This window comes from Phaenicophaeus curvirostris, chromosome Z (genome assembly GCF_032191515.1).
Source record: "Phaenicophaeus curvirostris isolate KB17595 chromosome Z, BPBGC_Pcur_1.0, whole genome shotgun sequence".
Classification (NCBI taxonomy): Eukaryota; Metazoa; Chordata; class Aves; order Cuculiformes; family Cuculidae; genus Phaenicophaeus; species Phaenicophaeus curvirostris.
Window position 1 is genome coordinate 41,260,655 of NC_091431.1, and position 18,628 is coordinate 41,279,282.

Consider the following 18,628-nt stretch of genomic DNA (forward strand, 5'->3'; position numbering starts at 1 on the left):
CAATTGTTTTCTTATTATTACTCTTAATATGGAAGAGCACATTTTGTTCTCCTCATAGTCTGAAGATAGTCGTTTGAGGTTTACAGAGAAAAGGAAGATGAAATGTTTATGCTTCTCTTGTGTTTACTTAGTATTTATTAGTGTCGGATTTCCTAAGTATTTTCAAATACTATGAAGGGTTCAAAAGCTTTGATTAGTTTTCAAATAATTATTTTGACTTTTAGAAAATGCTCATATATTCCATGAATTTCACCAACAGCTTGGCTAGCACGTGGTTTTAATTTCAGGTTTCTTTACTAATACAAAACACTCAGTTTTAAGTGAACTGTTCAATAGACAATAAACAAGGCATAGGACATTTCAGACATTTTTCATTTATCAGTATTGTTCTATAGTTTATGCTGTTAACTTAGTAACTATTGCTAAAGGTAACTTAGTAACTATTGCTAAAGGCAACTTAGTAACTATTGCTAAAGGCAACTTAGTAACTATTGCTATAGAATACTACCACTAAAATACATAGCTGTATTGCTTTTAGGATTATGTTTAGCCCGTATTATTCTAGAAATGGGGTTTTTTTTTAATTTGTCAGGAGGGCAAATCTTTCCAAACCACAGGCATATTACAAAACAAAAAAAACCCAAACCTAAGGTCAGTCCATTAGGAAAACCAAGGCAATTTGTTGACAAAACCTTTCAGAAGTTTCATCTAAAATCATAGGAACTTTTTAGGTGAAAGATCAACTGTTTGAACAACTCAGAAGAGTTTTAATTAATGATTTATCAGAAGTTTATCATCGCTGAATCAGCTGCAACTTTCACCTTAAGAAACAACAGCAAAGTATTTTCATATCCTAGGAAACATAAATTTAATGTCAACGATAAAAGTTTTCTTAAATGCTCTATTTAAACATCATACGAACCTGTTCCAGGGTTTCTATTTGGCTATCTTTGACTTGCAAAATCTCTAAAATCCGTCTGTCTTTGACTTCAGCTTTCTGCTTTTCTCTGGAAACAAACAAAACAACAGACAGTTTATTAGTCATAATTTGCAGTTAATCACTTGAATTTTTATGTCCTCATAATGAATGTCATTTTAAAGCACAGAAAATTAAATTATCTGAAGCTGACACGCCTTGCAAAATTAATCAGGGAGCATATGGCAAGTGACAGCAAATTACATCTGTAAACAGCTAACACAACTTTGTTCAAAAGAAACAGAAGCAAGAGGTCTTAAAATACACTTTTAAGTAGCTGAAATTATCTGTCTCATTCTTCCCAAATGCCAGAAGTATATTTGTCCATAGATGTTTTTTCTTCTCTTGGCAAAATAAAGCCACTACACTGCCTGGGTTTGTGAAGTTCTCTCAACTATATGGCATTTCTACACCTGAAACAAGACTTTCAAACATAATGAATAACTATATTATCATCTTTCACATGGATAGAACCTACAACTTTTACTAAGGGAAAAAAGACAAATCAGAAGCTTGCATAATGGGGACAAGTAGGGCTTCTGTATGTGGTTAAAAAGTGCAGGGCTGTAATCATCTCTACACTACTTCATAGAAAACCAGACAATTAATCATTAATACTTTGTTTAACAAATCACCTCATCTGATGACTATACTATTTCTCCACTGAGATATGTTTACTGGCTTCTGGTTTAGGCAGAAAGAAAATGAATGTTGTGATAGTAAGGATACACAGACATTCCTTAGTGCAAAACAGTTCCTACCACAGATCTGTGATAAAAGGTCTGAGAAATATATTCCCTAAGAATGGCCAAACACTTGAAGCAACTTCAGGTGAAAGAGAAACAGAAACTCTGAGATTATCTCTGCTCTCACAAAACTGTTACACACCAGGGCTGGATACAAGGCATCCCCAGAAGCCAGAGAATCTTTCGCTCTAGCAAAATCAGAAATATTGCAGAGGTGGAAGGGAATGGAGGACAGGTAAAGCATTTTGTAACAGAGGGCAATAAGGATTGTAGATATATACTTTTCTCCACTGTTATGTACTACCGCAAATTCTACTGCTACCAGTGATTTTTAAAGGCCAAACTATACTTTTCCAACAGGTCATGCGATATCATGGGTTTTCAAATAAAGTTTTATGATTGCTAAAATATCTAGATCTTAACTGAATAAGAATTAAATAAAAACTGTATGGAACTTAAAGCAAAGGCCTTGGAAATCTAAGTCTCAAGACTTCAAACGTGTAAGCAGCACTCTCCTACTGAAAATATAGCAGCACTGGAAGAAAACTAAGAAAAACCTAACTGAAAAAATTCGTATTTAAAATACATTTACCTAGGAGAAACATAAATATGTAGGTTCTTAAGCACTCACATGGCATGGAAAAAAAGTCTGTTTCTATAAAGAAATTAATTTAGGAGTCTAATGAGCAGAGAAACGTGAAGCCTTAAATAGTCAACAAGTATTCCTAAAGACAACTCATGTCTGAGGGGTACTTAGCATTTTAACTGAAAAAAAATTAATACAAAAACGCATTCTAGCTCCTGATCTAAAACCATCCCATCACCTGCACTCAGAAGCATTAAGGACTTGTCAGGATAGGCTGCTCGGAAAACACAACATAGCACAACAAGTTTTTCAGTTTCTCTGTGAACCTCTGCTAAAACTGAATTAAGCAGGCAGCAGTTACAGAGCTCCATGCGAACATGAAGTTATCTGATACATTCCAAAGGATTTTTTGTTATGTCCTTTGAACAAAGCCTAAATCAAAAATAGGGAGCCCAAGAAAGAAAACAACAAACAGGTTTCATAATACACAACACTTAAGGAAACTGACTCACCCTGCCTATAATGCATAACGAGTTTACAGCAATCACATTCTCAGCCAGGTTTTAAAAAATCGTAAGATAAGATTTTTGCAGGTCGCTGAGGGCTCTCTACAGCCTGAAGTGCAGCCATGCTTTCCCCCACCCTCCTAGGCATACAATGGGAGAACAATACAGACAAATATGACTGGTTTTCTTTTAGTCGGAAGGACCTGCCTCACCCTGGGCCATGAAGGCACCAAATCTGGAGCAGGGCTGGGGCAAGAACACTGCTGCTGCCCTCCAGCAGCACTCACAGGGGTGCAATGAGGGGTAACCTGGAATGGCAACCTAGGTTAACAGTTGAACATGACAAATGAAAGCACCTCTGTTGGGCAACACGCATGTACTACCAGGAATGGTATTTTCTGTTCCCTAGACCCTGCAGCAACCCTCTTTAAAGGTGGGAACTAACACACTGACGATTAGTTTATTCTGTAAGTCATCTCATACCATGCCACTGAAATTCCTACTTTGCCCCCCAAAAAATGAACCACTTGAGGTTCTGGCCTTTCACAGCTGCTTACAAACTTAAAAAGCAAATACAAATAACTCGATTGGAAGTAAATGCCTATATCAGCAAAGCTAAGATTGTTCCACCCCAGGAATGTCATGGTTATCTAACTACAACAGCAAAGACTTTAAGAATCCAAGACATTTACAGTGTAGCCTGGGAAGTTATTTTTAAAGATCATGTGGTACTATAAATATTTCCCAATAGTTCAGTTCAACTGCCACATGAGCTGGCTCTACGGAATGGGAAATTAAGTTGTCCATTTAGTCAGGATTCCTCCAGAAATCAGAATAAAAATATCACCATTTAGTTTTCTAAAAATATCTACATAGAGAAAACAAGAAAGGCCTTGAATTTAAATGCCATTCCCTCCTAGTCCTCAGACTGATCCAAAGAGTGGTGTCTCAGCTACTCGAGTCTACATTGTCTTACGGTCCTCATGAAATATAGGTAATTTTTCACAAATGAGAAGAATTTAACTAGGTTTTCTCCATGGTCCAGCTTTATTCCTCTGCTGTTCCCATGGTATCACCCGCTATGTTCTTTAAATCCTGGCTTCAGTTTTTAAACCACAACGAATGGAGTTTCTACTTTGATATTAACGCCTCTAAATAAAAGGCCCATTTCTCAAGAAATACCAAGCACTTGAATCTTCAATTGATTTCAACAGGACTTAGAGATACGAAGAAACTGTAAACACGTTACCTGGTTTCAAATTAAAATTCCATTTGATTTAAAGCAACTTGATTTAAACAGATGTTTAGATTAGATAACCTCTGGTCATCCCTTCTTACGGAAATTATTCTACAAGTCAATGAAAGCGTAACTTTAAAACTAGCTGCAAATGAGACTGCAAAAATGGTATTCCAGCCTTGAGACACTTATCAGAACTGGTTTGAACAATAAGGATAAAGGCAAATTCTTAACCCTCATTACTGAATAGTCAGGCAAGTAAACACAGTTCATGCTCTCTCCAAAGACTATTCATGAGGAACCAACCAAATCAATAAAACTTAAGTCTCAGGCTTCTGATAGACTTCATACTGCACGTCATTCATAACATACAAAAAAACAACAGTAACAGAACAGCTTCTCATAGGTAAACCTTGACTATCCTTTGCTCCACCTTGAAACCACTATACAGATACACTGAAATACATAAATAAATTTAGGAGTTTCAGGCCATATTTTTGTATTGTACAGTTCAAGGGAGTTGCAGGGCAAAGAAAAACTCCTTCCACATTTACATGCTACTATCATCATCATAATGAGTGAGAAAAGCCTAAAGTAAATTCAAGCTTTTTTTGACTTTCTGAGGTTTTCTTTCAGGCTCTCAAGATAGCACCAGCTGTAGTAATGTCCTCCAAAAATGGTTTCACCAGATGCTACACATAGCTAAATAAAAAAAATCCCAATTATCATAATTTAAGCACACAATGGATTTCAGAAAGCTAAAGCATAAATGTACACCTCACACAGAACTTTATCAGGACTTTCACCTGGTGGCATAAGACGACTTCCAACACTTGTTACAGGACATTTCCCCACAGACATGCAAGATAGTATGACTGATTGGAATTTATATATCATATTTGGATCTGCCCTTGTGCCTTGAAATGAGACTTGATAAGAACTGTAGCAATTCCCTCCTTTTGCATAGAAGGGTGACAGATATTAAGAAAAAATCTTTGACCGCCTTTGAGCCATTAGGCATTTACAATATACTAAAAAGAGTCTACTAGAATATGAAGGAAAAAAATTCAGGCACTGTCAAGAAGCTGATGATGATCAATGACTGAGACAAACTCCTGTTTAGCTAATTAGAACCACTGATGAGCAATAATGATGTGAGCTAAGAATATTTGCAGACTTCTTTAGGATGAAAAATGGAGTGAAGAGAGGTTGTCAATTTGTACAAGTTTTAAGCTCCAATCAGTTTTCCCAAGAGTAGTACCTATTTTAAATGTTTAACACAGATGTATTCAGCTACAAAGATTATTAGGATTCCACTTACCACAAAAATGAAGAAACTGTGAAAATAGTCTTAAGCTTTTTTCCTATGTTACGATTTTTTTTCCTGTGTTATGCTATACTTTACATAACAGGACAGGATAATGTTTTTGAGGTTTGGCATATTTTTAATGGCTTGTCAAAAATGAAACATTAGACTATGAGAAAACATTAAACTATGAATGAACTATCCACTACAAAATGCTTAAAATTTTAAGAAACAGAAGTTTGTTGAAGTTTATAAAACACCATGCTTCCCAAAATCTTAAGCAAAATCAGTGAGAAAAGAGGCATCATGTATCCTACCACAGGTTTTAATCAGTCAAGCAATTAATCACTTGGCAAGAAAAAGTAATTCAAAATTGTATATAATCATGTCACTTTTAGACTTATTTTCATTTAATTGATGTAACTAATAAATTGAGTTTTCTGTTTACAGGTTTCATGGAATACATTCTTTCAGTTTTACAAAGAGAAGCATTTAAAAAAAAATAATAAAAAGTCCCCAAAACAAAAAAACCCACCGTATCTGCAGATTTAGCCTTAAATATCTAGGAAAGTTAAAGTTACGCTGCCAACTAGGGCAAAGGTATATTTTAGCAGTATACCTATAAAAGTAAAAATAAACTCTTTATAGAAAGTTTGTTACTTTTGAAAGATACTTCCACAAAGCCAAAGGGCTGCAGGACTATAAAGACTACAAAATATCAACATTTCATTATTACGATCTTTCCTTGTCTTCCAACTTCCAACTATATTACTGACAGATTTACACAATTGCATATATTCAATATAGGTATTAAACATATAACGAATTGCCCATGTACAAACTAAAGTTGTAGCGCACAGGCTACGCAGCTGTCAGTCAGTGGTTAGCAGAAAAAGAGCCTATGCCTTTATCTTCCACCTAGAAACCTTACTGTGTTTCAGTGTACCTACTAAGGAGAGATTAAAAATAGCTAAATACTTTGAATTTAATAGTTTATTTTCACCTTAGATTCTAGAAGATCCTCATACTTCAGGATGAATTATAACTGATGCATATTGTATTTTTTTCTTTTAATATCTACAGATAGTACTTCTAAAAGATGTAGACAGTATGGAGCAAAACAGAATTTAAGTTGATAACATATTTTGCACTTTTCTAAGACAGCAGTTACTTGGTATAGCAAAATTGCATCTACTATTTTTGTTGAACAAAAATAATTTAAAATCTAATTAAAGAAAAATTGTAAAATGAAATTATTTCCTTCATAAATTATTTACAGAACCAGTTCTATGTTCCCACAGAAAAGCACCATCACAGAAATGTAATTTTTCTTGCATCTCCAACTTGACTGATTTATTCATTCGATGATTAATTAAGGCCTCTTATTTTAAGAAATGTACATAAAATACTAAACATATTTTTACACTAGAGTGATAAAGAAAATAGTGACATTTTTCCCCTAATAATTTTGCGAACATTTTTCATCTAAGATATATAAGTCTCTTACAGTGTTCAAAATATCAGCATTTCAGAACAGACTGCTTTAACATCTGCACATCACCAGGGTTTCCCCCAAGGATTTTTAAATGATGCCTGCCTGTGCTGAATAAAGTGCTAACTTGCACCTTGCATTTCAAACTGTGTCCTGAGCAGCCATCCAGTTGGTACAACACCAGCTGAATTCCCAGAGGCTACTGTTCAATCAGGCTTGACTGCAATTATCATGTCAATATTTTGTGCTCCGATATGCAGATATGCACACATGCAAGCTGCATAATACCTTCTTCTCCATGGAATGTTGACTTATGTTCAATGTTCTGAGAATTTTTAATGAAACAGGATATTAAACTTTCATCAACTGTAGAAAATCACAATTATTTGACCTTAGACAGAAAGGTTGTGCTCTTATGCTCTATTATTTTGTCCACTTTATTGAGTGATAATAACTAGGGAGTCCACAAAACGGTAATGCCTTTAACAATATGTCAGATCTTGTTTACTTCCTCATTCACCTATCATTGTTTCCTGTTAATTTGCACAAAAGTAAAATGGTAGTGGTTTAAGAAAGCTTCTGCTAGCTATTTATCACTCCTTCAAAAGATGCAAGATACGCTTTTTCAAATTATTTTTCAATTAACATCAGCAATCTATATTGCTCACTCATACAGCACATTCATTTATCCTTTTACATAGGAAGTATTTGTCATTTTTAGTACATCTATACGTTGTCAGTCAGTGAGGAATCTACGTCAACCTGTTTAATGTTTCTTCAACATTTTGCTGTTTACAGGATGCAGCAAACCACAGAGCAAGCTCCTGTGATTACCCTTACAAAAATTCTTTGGCTATTTCTGATCACTTGCTCTTCAACCATGCTTTTGCCCATTTGTATGCTTCCAGACAGATGTTACTCTTCCTGGGGAGTTACAACAAAACTATCAGTTAATCACTGGCATTAACATTCACATTGCCACTGTTTTTCAGAGTGGCCTGGAATGATAAATTCTTTCTTGCAAGACATAGCATAGTTAGAATTTAGATATGGAAAAACATGTGTTATACCAATGTCACAGTTTGATCATTAATGGATCCTGGTACAACCCCCTTCCAGAAGAAAGGAAAGGAGTCAGCTAGAAATACTAAAGGAAAATTAGAGGCAGGTGACCTGTCAAAATTTCGTGTACTTTTAAGTGAAGTCTTAAAGGAGAGCTCCCAGTTTACAAAAATATTTCAAAACCTTTGATACTCTTATCTGAATGCCAGCTCTGAGTTTACACATGCATTTACCTGTAAAAGGTACTTACTAGCACTTTTTTTCAACTCATCATCAAAAATAAATATTTGAATGTTTCAAAAGCCAGTGAACTAGAAATAGCATGCTCTTTACATAATATAGAGATCAATAGTATTTAAAGTAGCTGGAAAGTATACTAACGTGAGTAGTACTTTTACAATAGCTTGTTTGAAAATACCTGGAGGCTTTTACATATCCCAAAGGCATTTCTCATTTGCACAGTAAAGATAATTTTTTGTTTATATCTGAATATTAAAGTGGGAATACAGTTATAGTTATCCAGCAAGAACTGCAAAGACTGCTGAAAAGTAAAATATCATTGGTATATTACAGGAATCAACAGCATAGTCATAAAAAGGTACCAGCTACATTTTTACAATTTTAGGGCAAGTGAACTTCTGTTTCGGGACCATGAAAGCACTTCAAAATAGCAGACAAATAATGGAAACTTACTATGGATTCTCCCCTTGACCCTCAAATTATACCTTTTACATTTCCCTGATTTATTTGAGGAAAAGATACTATAAGGAACTGTCTAATGCTACAAATATAAATTAATGCTACAAAAATACCTACCTGACTGTATGGTTAGTACTGCCTTGTTTGAATACATATTCTCTCTTTTTTCCCTTCATCACACATAGTTGCTTTACAATCTTGTAAGCAAATGTTTTGTCCTTTCACCCTTGCATCTTTTTATTCCTGTCATTGTAACCTCCTGGAGAAAGTCTGGCTCTTGCTTTCATCACTTTAAAGACAAATTCACTGGACAACATTGTTTGCTTCATTGTATGCATGATCTGTGACACATTTGACTACACTTTCTTCGATTCTGTCTGCTTCCACTAGGCATCTGGTTATGATCTCAAGTAGTCTATAAAAAAACACTTGGTGGACACTGAGAATTTGTTGGCTATGGAATTTTTGGTGCAAAGCACACACTGAAAAATGAAGAAAATGCAGCTATGCAAGCAATGGCAGTAGCCATGTCACACAGCTCCAAGCAGAAACTTGTATTGGAACTGAGATACACTGATACCAAAAAAAATGTACTAGTATAAGGCAGGGATTAAGATAAAAACTTCTATGAAAGGATGAGAGTGTGAAGAGGAACATACATGAAATTGAAGTTACTTCAGAAAAGATTATGGAAAGTTATAGCTGGAAATAAAAGCATAGGGTTGTAATTAGTTTGTGCAGAAGTCTCAGGCAAAGCTGGGCTAGAAATTATTTCCAAAGCAGCAATTAAATCATTCTAAGGCAAAAGAGATGAAGCTACATCAATTAAAGAGAAAAATACACATTACTGCTCCATGTTTCAAACCAAAGATCAACATTCAAAGTAGTGATTAATGCAACTCCTACATACTAAATGGGTTTTATCCAAGCCTATTCCAGGATTCTCTTGGGTAAAGATAACACCTAGAAAGATGCTGCAGAAGCAATTTCTTCTTTCTTAACTCCATAACTCCGAGAAGCATGAGAAAGCTATGTTATAGATATATAGCCTTGAGTTTATGAGAGGTGTTCTAAAGCATTAGCATTATTCTGAAAGAAGAGAGGACATAAAAAACGAGACAAGCACTTCAGTAGAAGTACATTGTCATGCTTTCACATAAGACTACCAATCATCTACACCTCTACACAAAGTGCAAAGCACATACACAGAATACATCTTTACTTCATACTTAATAGACTATTTTTCACAACAGATTTCTGTAGCAATTCTTCTGATAAGCTGAACACTACATTAAAAGCATCTCACACATTTCCTGCTACTGTAAAATAATTCAGCTTGTGATCACGCTTCTGGCCATCAAAGTAGTATCTAAAAGCCCCGTGTTCACTGTATCGATCAGGATAACGGACATGTAATTATCGATTTCTGTTCTAAATAAAGTATGAAATTATTTAAAGCAAAGGATAATTAACAAGCATAAAAATATTCATAGACATGAAGAAGGAAAAATAAAGAATATACTTATATAAGGTACAGTTTCCATGATTCAAGAACTCAAAGTAGTTCGTTGTATTCAACATTGTTTAAATGAATGCTGACACCTCTATACTTCAATTTGTCCTAATAACCTGACTATTTTTATATGCAATACAAATCAAAATATGTTTATGTAAGCCTGAACATCTCTCTCTACCTTATTAAGCATCATGTGAATGAGCTAAAATTTTCCATATTGTTCAGCTCTCTATAAAATGTGATTAAGACAAAACTTTTTTAATGTTTTCAATACACTTGTGCTTTATATACACGTAATATATGTTTATATAAATTAAATACTATATTTACAAATTTTATGCAGCTTTTGCATTTTTAGTGTTTGAAGAAGGAACACTGATACTATCACCACTGTCCTTATGAACATATGCCCAAGTTTTATCATGAAACAAGTCAGCAAGAACACGCATTTCAACACAAATAAGGGATGTTGTAAAGGTGTTCCTACGTCTCTCAGATACTAAAATTACTTCCCAAACTAAAACACACAAGTAACGTTGAAGTAGTACATTATCCTAAGAATCAAGCTACTTCCCTCTGCAGGTTAAGTGTCCCAGTACAGAGCCAGAACTTAATTGACATCATTGCTGGTAACCAAATGTCAGCTTACAGATAACAACTGTCCAAAATAAGCTGTACATGTTTAACCATCTTTTTTTTTACTCCTGGATCTGAAATCTTTAGAATATTAGCTCTAGTTACATGATCACACTGTATTTTTTGACAAAATTTACTGCTTTATGCAATGCAGAAGACGGGATAACACTATAGTGAACACACTCTCAGCTACAGAACCTCATGCTGTATTTTCAGAAGTGAAAGAAGATTCACTGATCAAGTCCAGAAAGCAAAGATGTGAACAAACAAAACATGCCTTTTGCGATCAAAGCACTAAATGGGAACCCAAAGGAGCTAGTACTCATTCTGGCTCTATGAGGAGTTTTCAAAGTAATGTTGGCAAGCCACTTAAAGAAGCAGATAGAACAGACAAATCTTTTGACCATAAGAGAATCAAGTGTTTGAATTCTGAAAGTCATATTAGTAACTCATTTATATCCTCCTTATCTCTGGCCTGTAAAATTTCTGATGCAGTCAGATGACAAAAACTAAGTACCACGAGGAAATTATCATCATCATCATCATCAATACCCTCAGAGGAATAACAGGTAAACTGCATAGCCATTTATTCAATTATCAATTCCTAGCCTTTCACTTCTTTAAGGAAGCAGACAAACATAATTTAAATATTTAACTGTTATGCAACCACTTATGACACCAGAAAATGTCATGTGCCTCCTCTGGCTCCTTCAACAGAAAAAGCAGAATATGCAGTACATTTCAAATTTAAAAATTGAATTAAATCGCAGCACAGCAAACTCAGTGAAAACATGTTTCTAAGTATTCTTCAACTGAAACAAAAAAAAAAACCAAAAACTTGCAACATGTTCTAGGTATTCTTGGCAAAATTTAACAGCAGAATTTCTGGAACACACTTTAATAATCCTATACAGATCACAATTAAGAAGATCAGCAGTGTCTTTTTTGTTTGGTTTTAGTATCACATTAACTCTTTAAACTCACCTTTCCACAATCAAGCTGACAGCTTGAGTAAGATCTGGACTTGACACTTGGAGACGCTTCCACAGAGACCATACAAATTCTTTATCAGCCTACAAAAAAGAAAAGAAAAAAAAAGGTTATACTGCGCATTTTCAAGACAATTACAGCCCCACCATTCTAGCAAGAATTCTCTAAATGTTACTCACTGTCCTACAAATAAGAGGCATGACAAAGAGTTCTCTTGAATAAACAAAGTTTTAACCACACAGAATTTCAAAGGAAGACAAAGACCTATATTTGAAAATAAAAGAGTATTCAACATGACATAAGGCAGCATCAACTGACATTGTTCAAACAAGGCTACCTTTTGCTATATTTATTGCTGGTACTTCTAGCAGCAGGACATAATTTCTATTAATAAACACTAAGTGTGGAAATCATGATTCAACATTAAATTTTAACATATGTAGCTCTTCATAGACAGTAAATCAGTCTTCTAGCATATGCTCAGCTGACCTCCATTATATAAAAGTTTTGGAAAAAGGTCTCAAGCAAGAGCAAGAAAACACTGTTCTTTAAAAATACACTTAAGAAAACATGTGAAAACTGTGTGTCAGCTAAAATGTTTTCCAGATTTATATTTTCTGCTACACATAAGCTGTTATTTTGTACTGCCATATTTTTATTGCAATACAGTTTTATTGCTGGAAGCAATATTGATACAGTTATGCTACTAAAAACTAAAACCATAATGTGTTAATTATATAAAAAAATATAAAAATTTATAGAAAAATAGGAGGAGGAGGAGGAAATAAATCAGTCAAATATGAAGACAAGGAGAAAAATAAGAAAGCATATGCAAGTAAATCATGGACTGGACTAAGACCAAATCTCCTAAACAAAAAATAGAAATTAATGAGCCAAAATCATTATATTGGCAGCTAGGTCTATTCAACAGGTAAAAATCACAGAAGTGCAGCTTGATCTACGTTTTACTAGTTTTTGAATGTTAAAGACAGCTACAATTTGCATGAGGACAATACATGACCCAAAAGAAAAAACAACACTATCACGGCAATCCATTTACCCCTCTTCCTTCTTTGCCCAAGCTTCTGGAACCAACAACCTACTAGGATATTGCAGGCATCATTACTTTACTAGGACCTCACAAAAAGCAGCTAAACTAAGAGCAGAGTATTCCAGCTCTGCACAACTAATCCTGATTATAAAATTGTAGAATGGTTAAGGTTGGAAGGGACCTTAAAGATCATCCAGTTCCAACCTACCTGCCACGGGCAGGGACACGTCCCACTAGATCAGGGTGCCCCCTTGAACACCTCCAGGGTGGGGCATCCACAGCTTCCCTGGGCAACCTGTGCTAGTGCCTCATCACCCTCATTGAGAATTTCTTCCTAAAGTCTAATCTAAACCTTGCCACCTCTAATTTAAAGCCATTCACCCTTGCCCTCACCACATGCCCTTGTAAAAAGTCCCTCCCCAGATTTCTTGTAGCCCCCTTCAGGTATTGGAAGGTTGTTATAATATCTCCCTGCACCTTTCTCTTTTCTAGGCTGAAAAACCCCAACTCTCTCAAGCCTGTCCTCATATGGGAGGCGCTCCAGCCCTCAGATCATCTTTCTAGCCCACCTCTGGATCCATTCCAACAGCTCCATATCCTTCTTATGCTGAAGGATTGAGGATTCCAGAACTGGACACAGTACTTGAGATGGGATCTCATGAGAGCAGAGCAGAGGGGCAGAATCACATCCCTTGACCTGCTGGCCATACTTCTTTTGATGCAGCCACGTCCTTCTCCAAAGGGCTACTCTCAATCACGTCAACCCCTTTATTGAAACTGTGGAGTGCCCCAACCCAGGCGCAGGACCTTGCACTTGGCCTGGGTGAACCCCATGAGGTTCACACAGGCCACTTCTCCAGCTTGTCCTGATCCCTCTGGATGACACCTCATCCTTCTGGTATGGTAACTACACCACTCATCTTGGTGTCATCTGCAAACTTGCTGAGGGTGCACTCGATCTCACTGTCTATATCACTGATGAAGATATTAAACAGCACTGGTCCCAGTACAGACCCCTGAGGGACACCACTCATCACAGATCTCCATCTCGACATCGAGCCATTGACCACTACTCTCTGTGACCATCCAAACAATTCCTTATCCACCGAATAGTCCACCCTTCAAATCCATCTCTCTCCAATTTAGAGAGAAGGAAGTGGTGTGGGACCACGTCAAAGATTTAAAAAAAATCCTGAGAGATTACATCCATTGCTCTCCCCATGTCCACTGCTGTGATTACCCCACCACGGAAAGCCACTACGTTAGTCAGGCAGAACTTGCCCTTGGTGAAGCTGTGCTGGCTGTCTCTAAGCACCTCCCTGTCTAGGAAATAATAGAAGACCTGAGTTCCTCATAGGTTTCCCACTTCATGTCTTCTTTCCCTGATTTCTCTTTTGGAGTGAATAAGAATAAATCACACCTTTGGTCACAGTACTGCGAGACTGTGAATTGAAACAACTGAAAGCAATGGTCATCTATGACATATGTACTTCAACAGAAGTACAAGTTTGACAGGCCTCACAAGAGCAAATCTAGTACTATAGAATTAGAGTAAGTCTCACAAGAGCAGAACTGCTTTTTCTATTTTTACTATTTTTCCTTTTCATTTGCCTTATCAGTTTTGCCTTCTAGGAAGCAGAGGGGAACTTCACAAGCAATATCTATTCCAGCACATGACAAACACTTCATCTTAATGTTTGTTCTGAAGAAAGAACTATTTTTAATATGAAATAAAAAGATCTCTCTCAAACTAGCAGAATTTTATCAAGATTTATCAGAGTACTGAGTCAAAATTATTTTATCAACATTAATGCTGTAACAGCTAAATACATCGAATATACAGAATCACAGGATCATTCAGGTTGAAAGAGATGAACTTTAACAATGATTAAAGATGAAACAGTATTGTACCTATTTTCTCAATGATTTATGAGGAAAGTCTCAAAGACTTCCCAAAGTTCTGATGTGTCTTTCCTTCAAATTTAAAGTGCACATACTCTGAATTTTTACATTGCAAAGAAAAATAAGGCAATGCTGAACTTACAAGAAAACATAAGAAATATGCTGAGCAAGTGAGAATTGAGGGACTTTATTACTGATGGTTTAAGAAATACCTTTTTAACTATGGTTATTTCTCATTTACATTTTTTAAATCTTTAAATGACATCAACTTCTTCAACCATGCAAGGAAGTCAACTTTAAGGAGATCAGATGCCTTCAGTGCTAACCTAAAAAAATTCACCAGTGTACTATAAGAATGCACACCACTAACAAATCCAACTGGCTTTCTAATCATGTCAGAAATAAATAAAACGGAGGTTCTCACCAGAAACATCTTATAATTCAAGCCTACAAAATTCAAGTTTACACAAACTAGACTACAGCAGAAAGAATCTGTCTCTCCTAAAAACAGAGAAATTTCATCTAACTGTCTTCATACGATATATACAACTTTTCACAGAATCACTAGGTTGGAAAAGACCTCCAGGATAATCGAGTCCAACCATTCCTATCAACCACTAAACCATGTCCCTGAACTTCATCCACCCATCTTTTAAATACCTCAAGGTATGGTGACAGGGTAGCCAATAGTATTTAAAGTGTTACCAGGGAGACTTTTTTTTTTGGTATTTCCAAGCATAATCAAACAATTAATAAAAAACTTTATGTTAAAAGAAATGGGACAAAAACTGTTTTTTCCAAAACTCTTAAAAGGATCATCACCTTTCTCTGGCCAAAACGGCTTAGCTATGTAATGACTCCAAAACCAAACGTGATCCTGCTGCATGCAAGCAGACAGACAGTAACTAACTGGATTATGGTGCACTATGGTGCGCAAACACATTCAAAACAAAAGTTAACACTGTACAAAAGTTAAGCTGTACACCATATAAATAAGAACTCAAATCACATCAGGATTCAAGTGCTTATTCAGTACACATGTTAAAAACAATTTCACTGTCAGCTAGGAATTAAATTAGAAGTCAAACAGTAAGTATCATATTAAAGTTACTCAGTTCAGGCTATTTTTTTTAATCTTTATATAATTTCTTAATCATTTTATTTACAAAAAGACAGAAGTATAACGTTTCATTGTGTGCTACGACATCAGCCCACTTAAGATCATAGATTTCTCTGTGTATAGTCTGAGAGACTAGAAGAAGTGTGGACTTATCTTCATGTGTCCTCCAAAAAGCAACCATTGTCTGAAAATGCTTTACCATATCACCAAAAAGTCACAATGCATGTGAACCATGCACAACCTACTGCTTCTCAGACAGAAACAAAATTCTGTTTTCCAAACTAGGAAAAATTGCTACAGGCTTCCAAAAACTACTAGGATCTATAATCAGAACACAGATTCTCAGTAACTGTAGCATCTAAAAACATATTGGTATTATGTTCGGAGCCCAAAGAAAAAGCAGAAAGCCAGCCAAAATCTCGCCCAATAGCAGCCATGGAAATGTGACTTCTTTTCAGTTACTTAGAAGTATGTCATCAGTTCTTACACTCTAAATGACACCACTTTTACTAAAAGGAGATCTTTGAATGGTAATGAAGGAATACACCACTATATCTAATAAACTGTCTAACTCTAATTTTAAAATAATTAATTCAAATCTCTCAGTCAGTAACATGGAGAGCAGAACCGAACTGATAATAGTGGTTGTATATTTTCCTTATCTTTAATACACAATTAACTGTATATTTTTTACACTAACCTACTTTATATCACTACCAAATTGTTGTAGGGCCATGAAGTCGTATTGTTCACAGAAAGGGTCATTGGGCACTGGAACAGGCTGCCCAGGGAGGTGGTTGAGTCACCTTCCCTGGAGGTGTAAGGCACGGATGGACGAGGTGCTAAGGGGCATGGCTTAGTGTTTGATAGGAATGGTCGGACTCTATGATCCGGTGGGTCTCTTCAAACCTGGTTATTCTATGATCCTATGATTCTATGAAAATGCTAAGAGTACTCCACCTGCTAATTCTCAAAAAACTTGCATGAAATAGTTTTCTGATGTTGGTTTATGAGCTCATGAGCTTTGTTTAGTTCAATTGTTTGGTTTTTTAAAGATTTGGAATTGCTTATCATCATGCTTCCTTACATTTTCACTTTATTGTCCTGTATACAACAACACAAGAGTAGCTGTTGGTGTTTCTGCTTATTTATTTACTAGAAGACACATGAGTCACTTGGAATTCTGCATGATTCCAATAAGTACTACCTATGGAATACCACCAGACCCACTACAAGCAGTGGTGGCAGCCTGTTACCCTACCCTCCAGGTTCCCACACTCTGCAGGTCCCAGAACGGAACAACACAAGGCAACACAACAGAACAAAACAGTGCATGACTTTCAAATGTATACTTGTAAGCACAGCTTTCCTCCATTATAAAAACATGAAGAAAAGGTAAAACTACAGTAACATACACTGAATTGTTCCTAATGAATAAATATGTACAAAACACATGCATACGAACAACACAAGAAGAGAGAAATGCTCGTTTTCTTCCCATCATTTTTGCTGAGTATCCAGTACATATTGAGTCTCTGGCAAGCTAAGTTTTGCCAAGTCTCCCAGAAAATGACCTTTTGATAACATATGAAATAAGAGTTTCAATGGAAGTTGTCTTCCTTATGAGCACACAGATACTCGGGTACAAATGATCTTTGATTGAATAAGCAGTTCAGATTAACCTCAAAGAACCTGTAACTGTTTCACAAACAGACTACTTTCACAGCTGTCCACGGAAGAGTGAAATCAAATCCAAGTTGTACTCATGTCAGTTGAACTGCCACTCCTTACACATCTATGTTCTGCGACGTTTCTGTCTGTGCTACAAGAACGGTAGATTAAATAGGTAGGTAGATGAAGAAGGAATGAAAAAACAGCCTAATTTGAAAAGAAAAAAGCTTGCAGTAAGGAATATTAATTGTGAACAGTGTGCACTAAATGAACTTCAAAGAATGAGCTAAACTGAACGGCTAAGTAGTGTCCATTTAAAACAAACAAAAAAAACAGGCAAACCAACCCCCACAACAAACAAAATCCTTCCCAATTAGTCTGGAAATCAGTGAAAAATCACTGGAATTTCCAGAACTGCAAAACAATGCCATTTAAATAAATGCTTGTTATTTTTAATGATGTCAGGAGACAGTATTTAAGTTTTTTATGACAACCTATGACTAGCACACACTGAACTATAAAGGAAAGGTGTAATACTGTCAACAGATATTCTAATCTATATCAACAAATGCCTTTCACTGCATATTTCTATTTCTTTAAATGTACACAAAAAAGAAGAGTCCTGCTTAAGTGGTCTTTCTACCGAAAGAATAAGGACACAAATGATTTAATAGCTTCTTCAAATACACGTTACAAGTTAAAAAAAAAAACAAATCATCTGCAGTTAAAAGTCTGTGAACTTCATTACTTAAAATGAAAGTTTACACAGAAATGTACAAAATTTCTCATTATGACAGTAAAACATTAGTAAAACATTAGTCAATGGATAGGAAGTTATCATAAAATATGACTGACTTCTCTTTAACACACCGTTTCATTTAAATCTATAAATAATTAAGCATTTTGTATAACAGAACAAGTATTAGCCAGAAATTGTTAGCTTAAGATGAGAAGTTTAAACAGCCGTTTTAAGCTCTTGGCACAATTAATGGACTTAGTAAGGCTGTTCCCTCAGTGATCTTGAAAGCCAAACAATTTCTTCCAAAAATGGACTGCTTAGACTGCCTGAAGTTGGCACAGAAAAACACTACAGCTGTCAAGACCTGGGATATATCAATCTTCAGCATACCCA

The 18,628-nt window shown here is 35.6% G+C and overlaps 1 protein-coding gene across 1 annotated transcript in view; it reads right to left on the minus strand.

Moving 5' to 3' along the window:
- Positions 1–18,628, minus strand: part of CNTLN (centlein) — a 194,554-nt gene that overhangs the window by 163,217 nt on the left and 12,709 nt on the right. Inside the window, 2 exon segments of the mRNA XM_069880520.1 lie at positions 923–1,007; positions 11,747–11,835. Coding sequence (XP_069736621.1) covers positions 923–1,007; positions 11,747–11,835 — 174 coding nt within the window.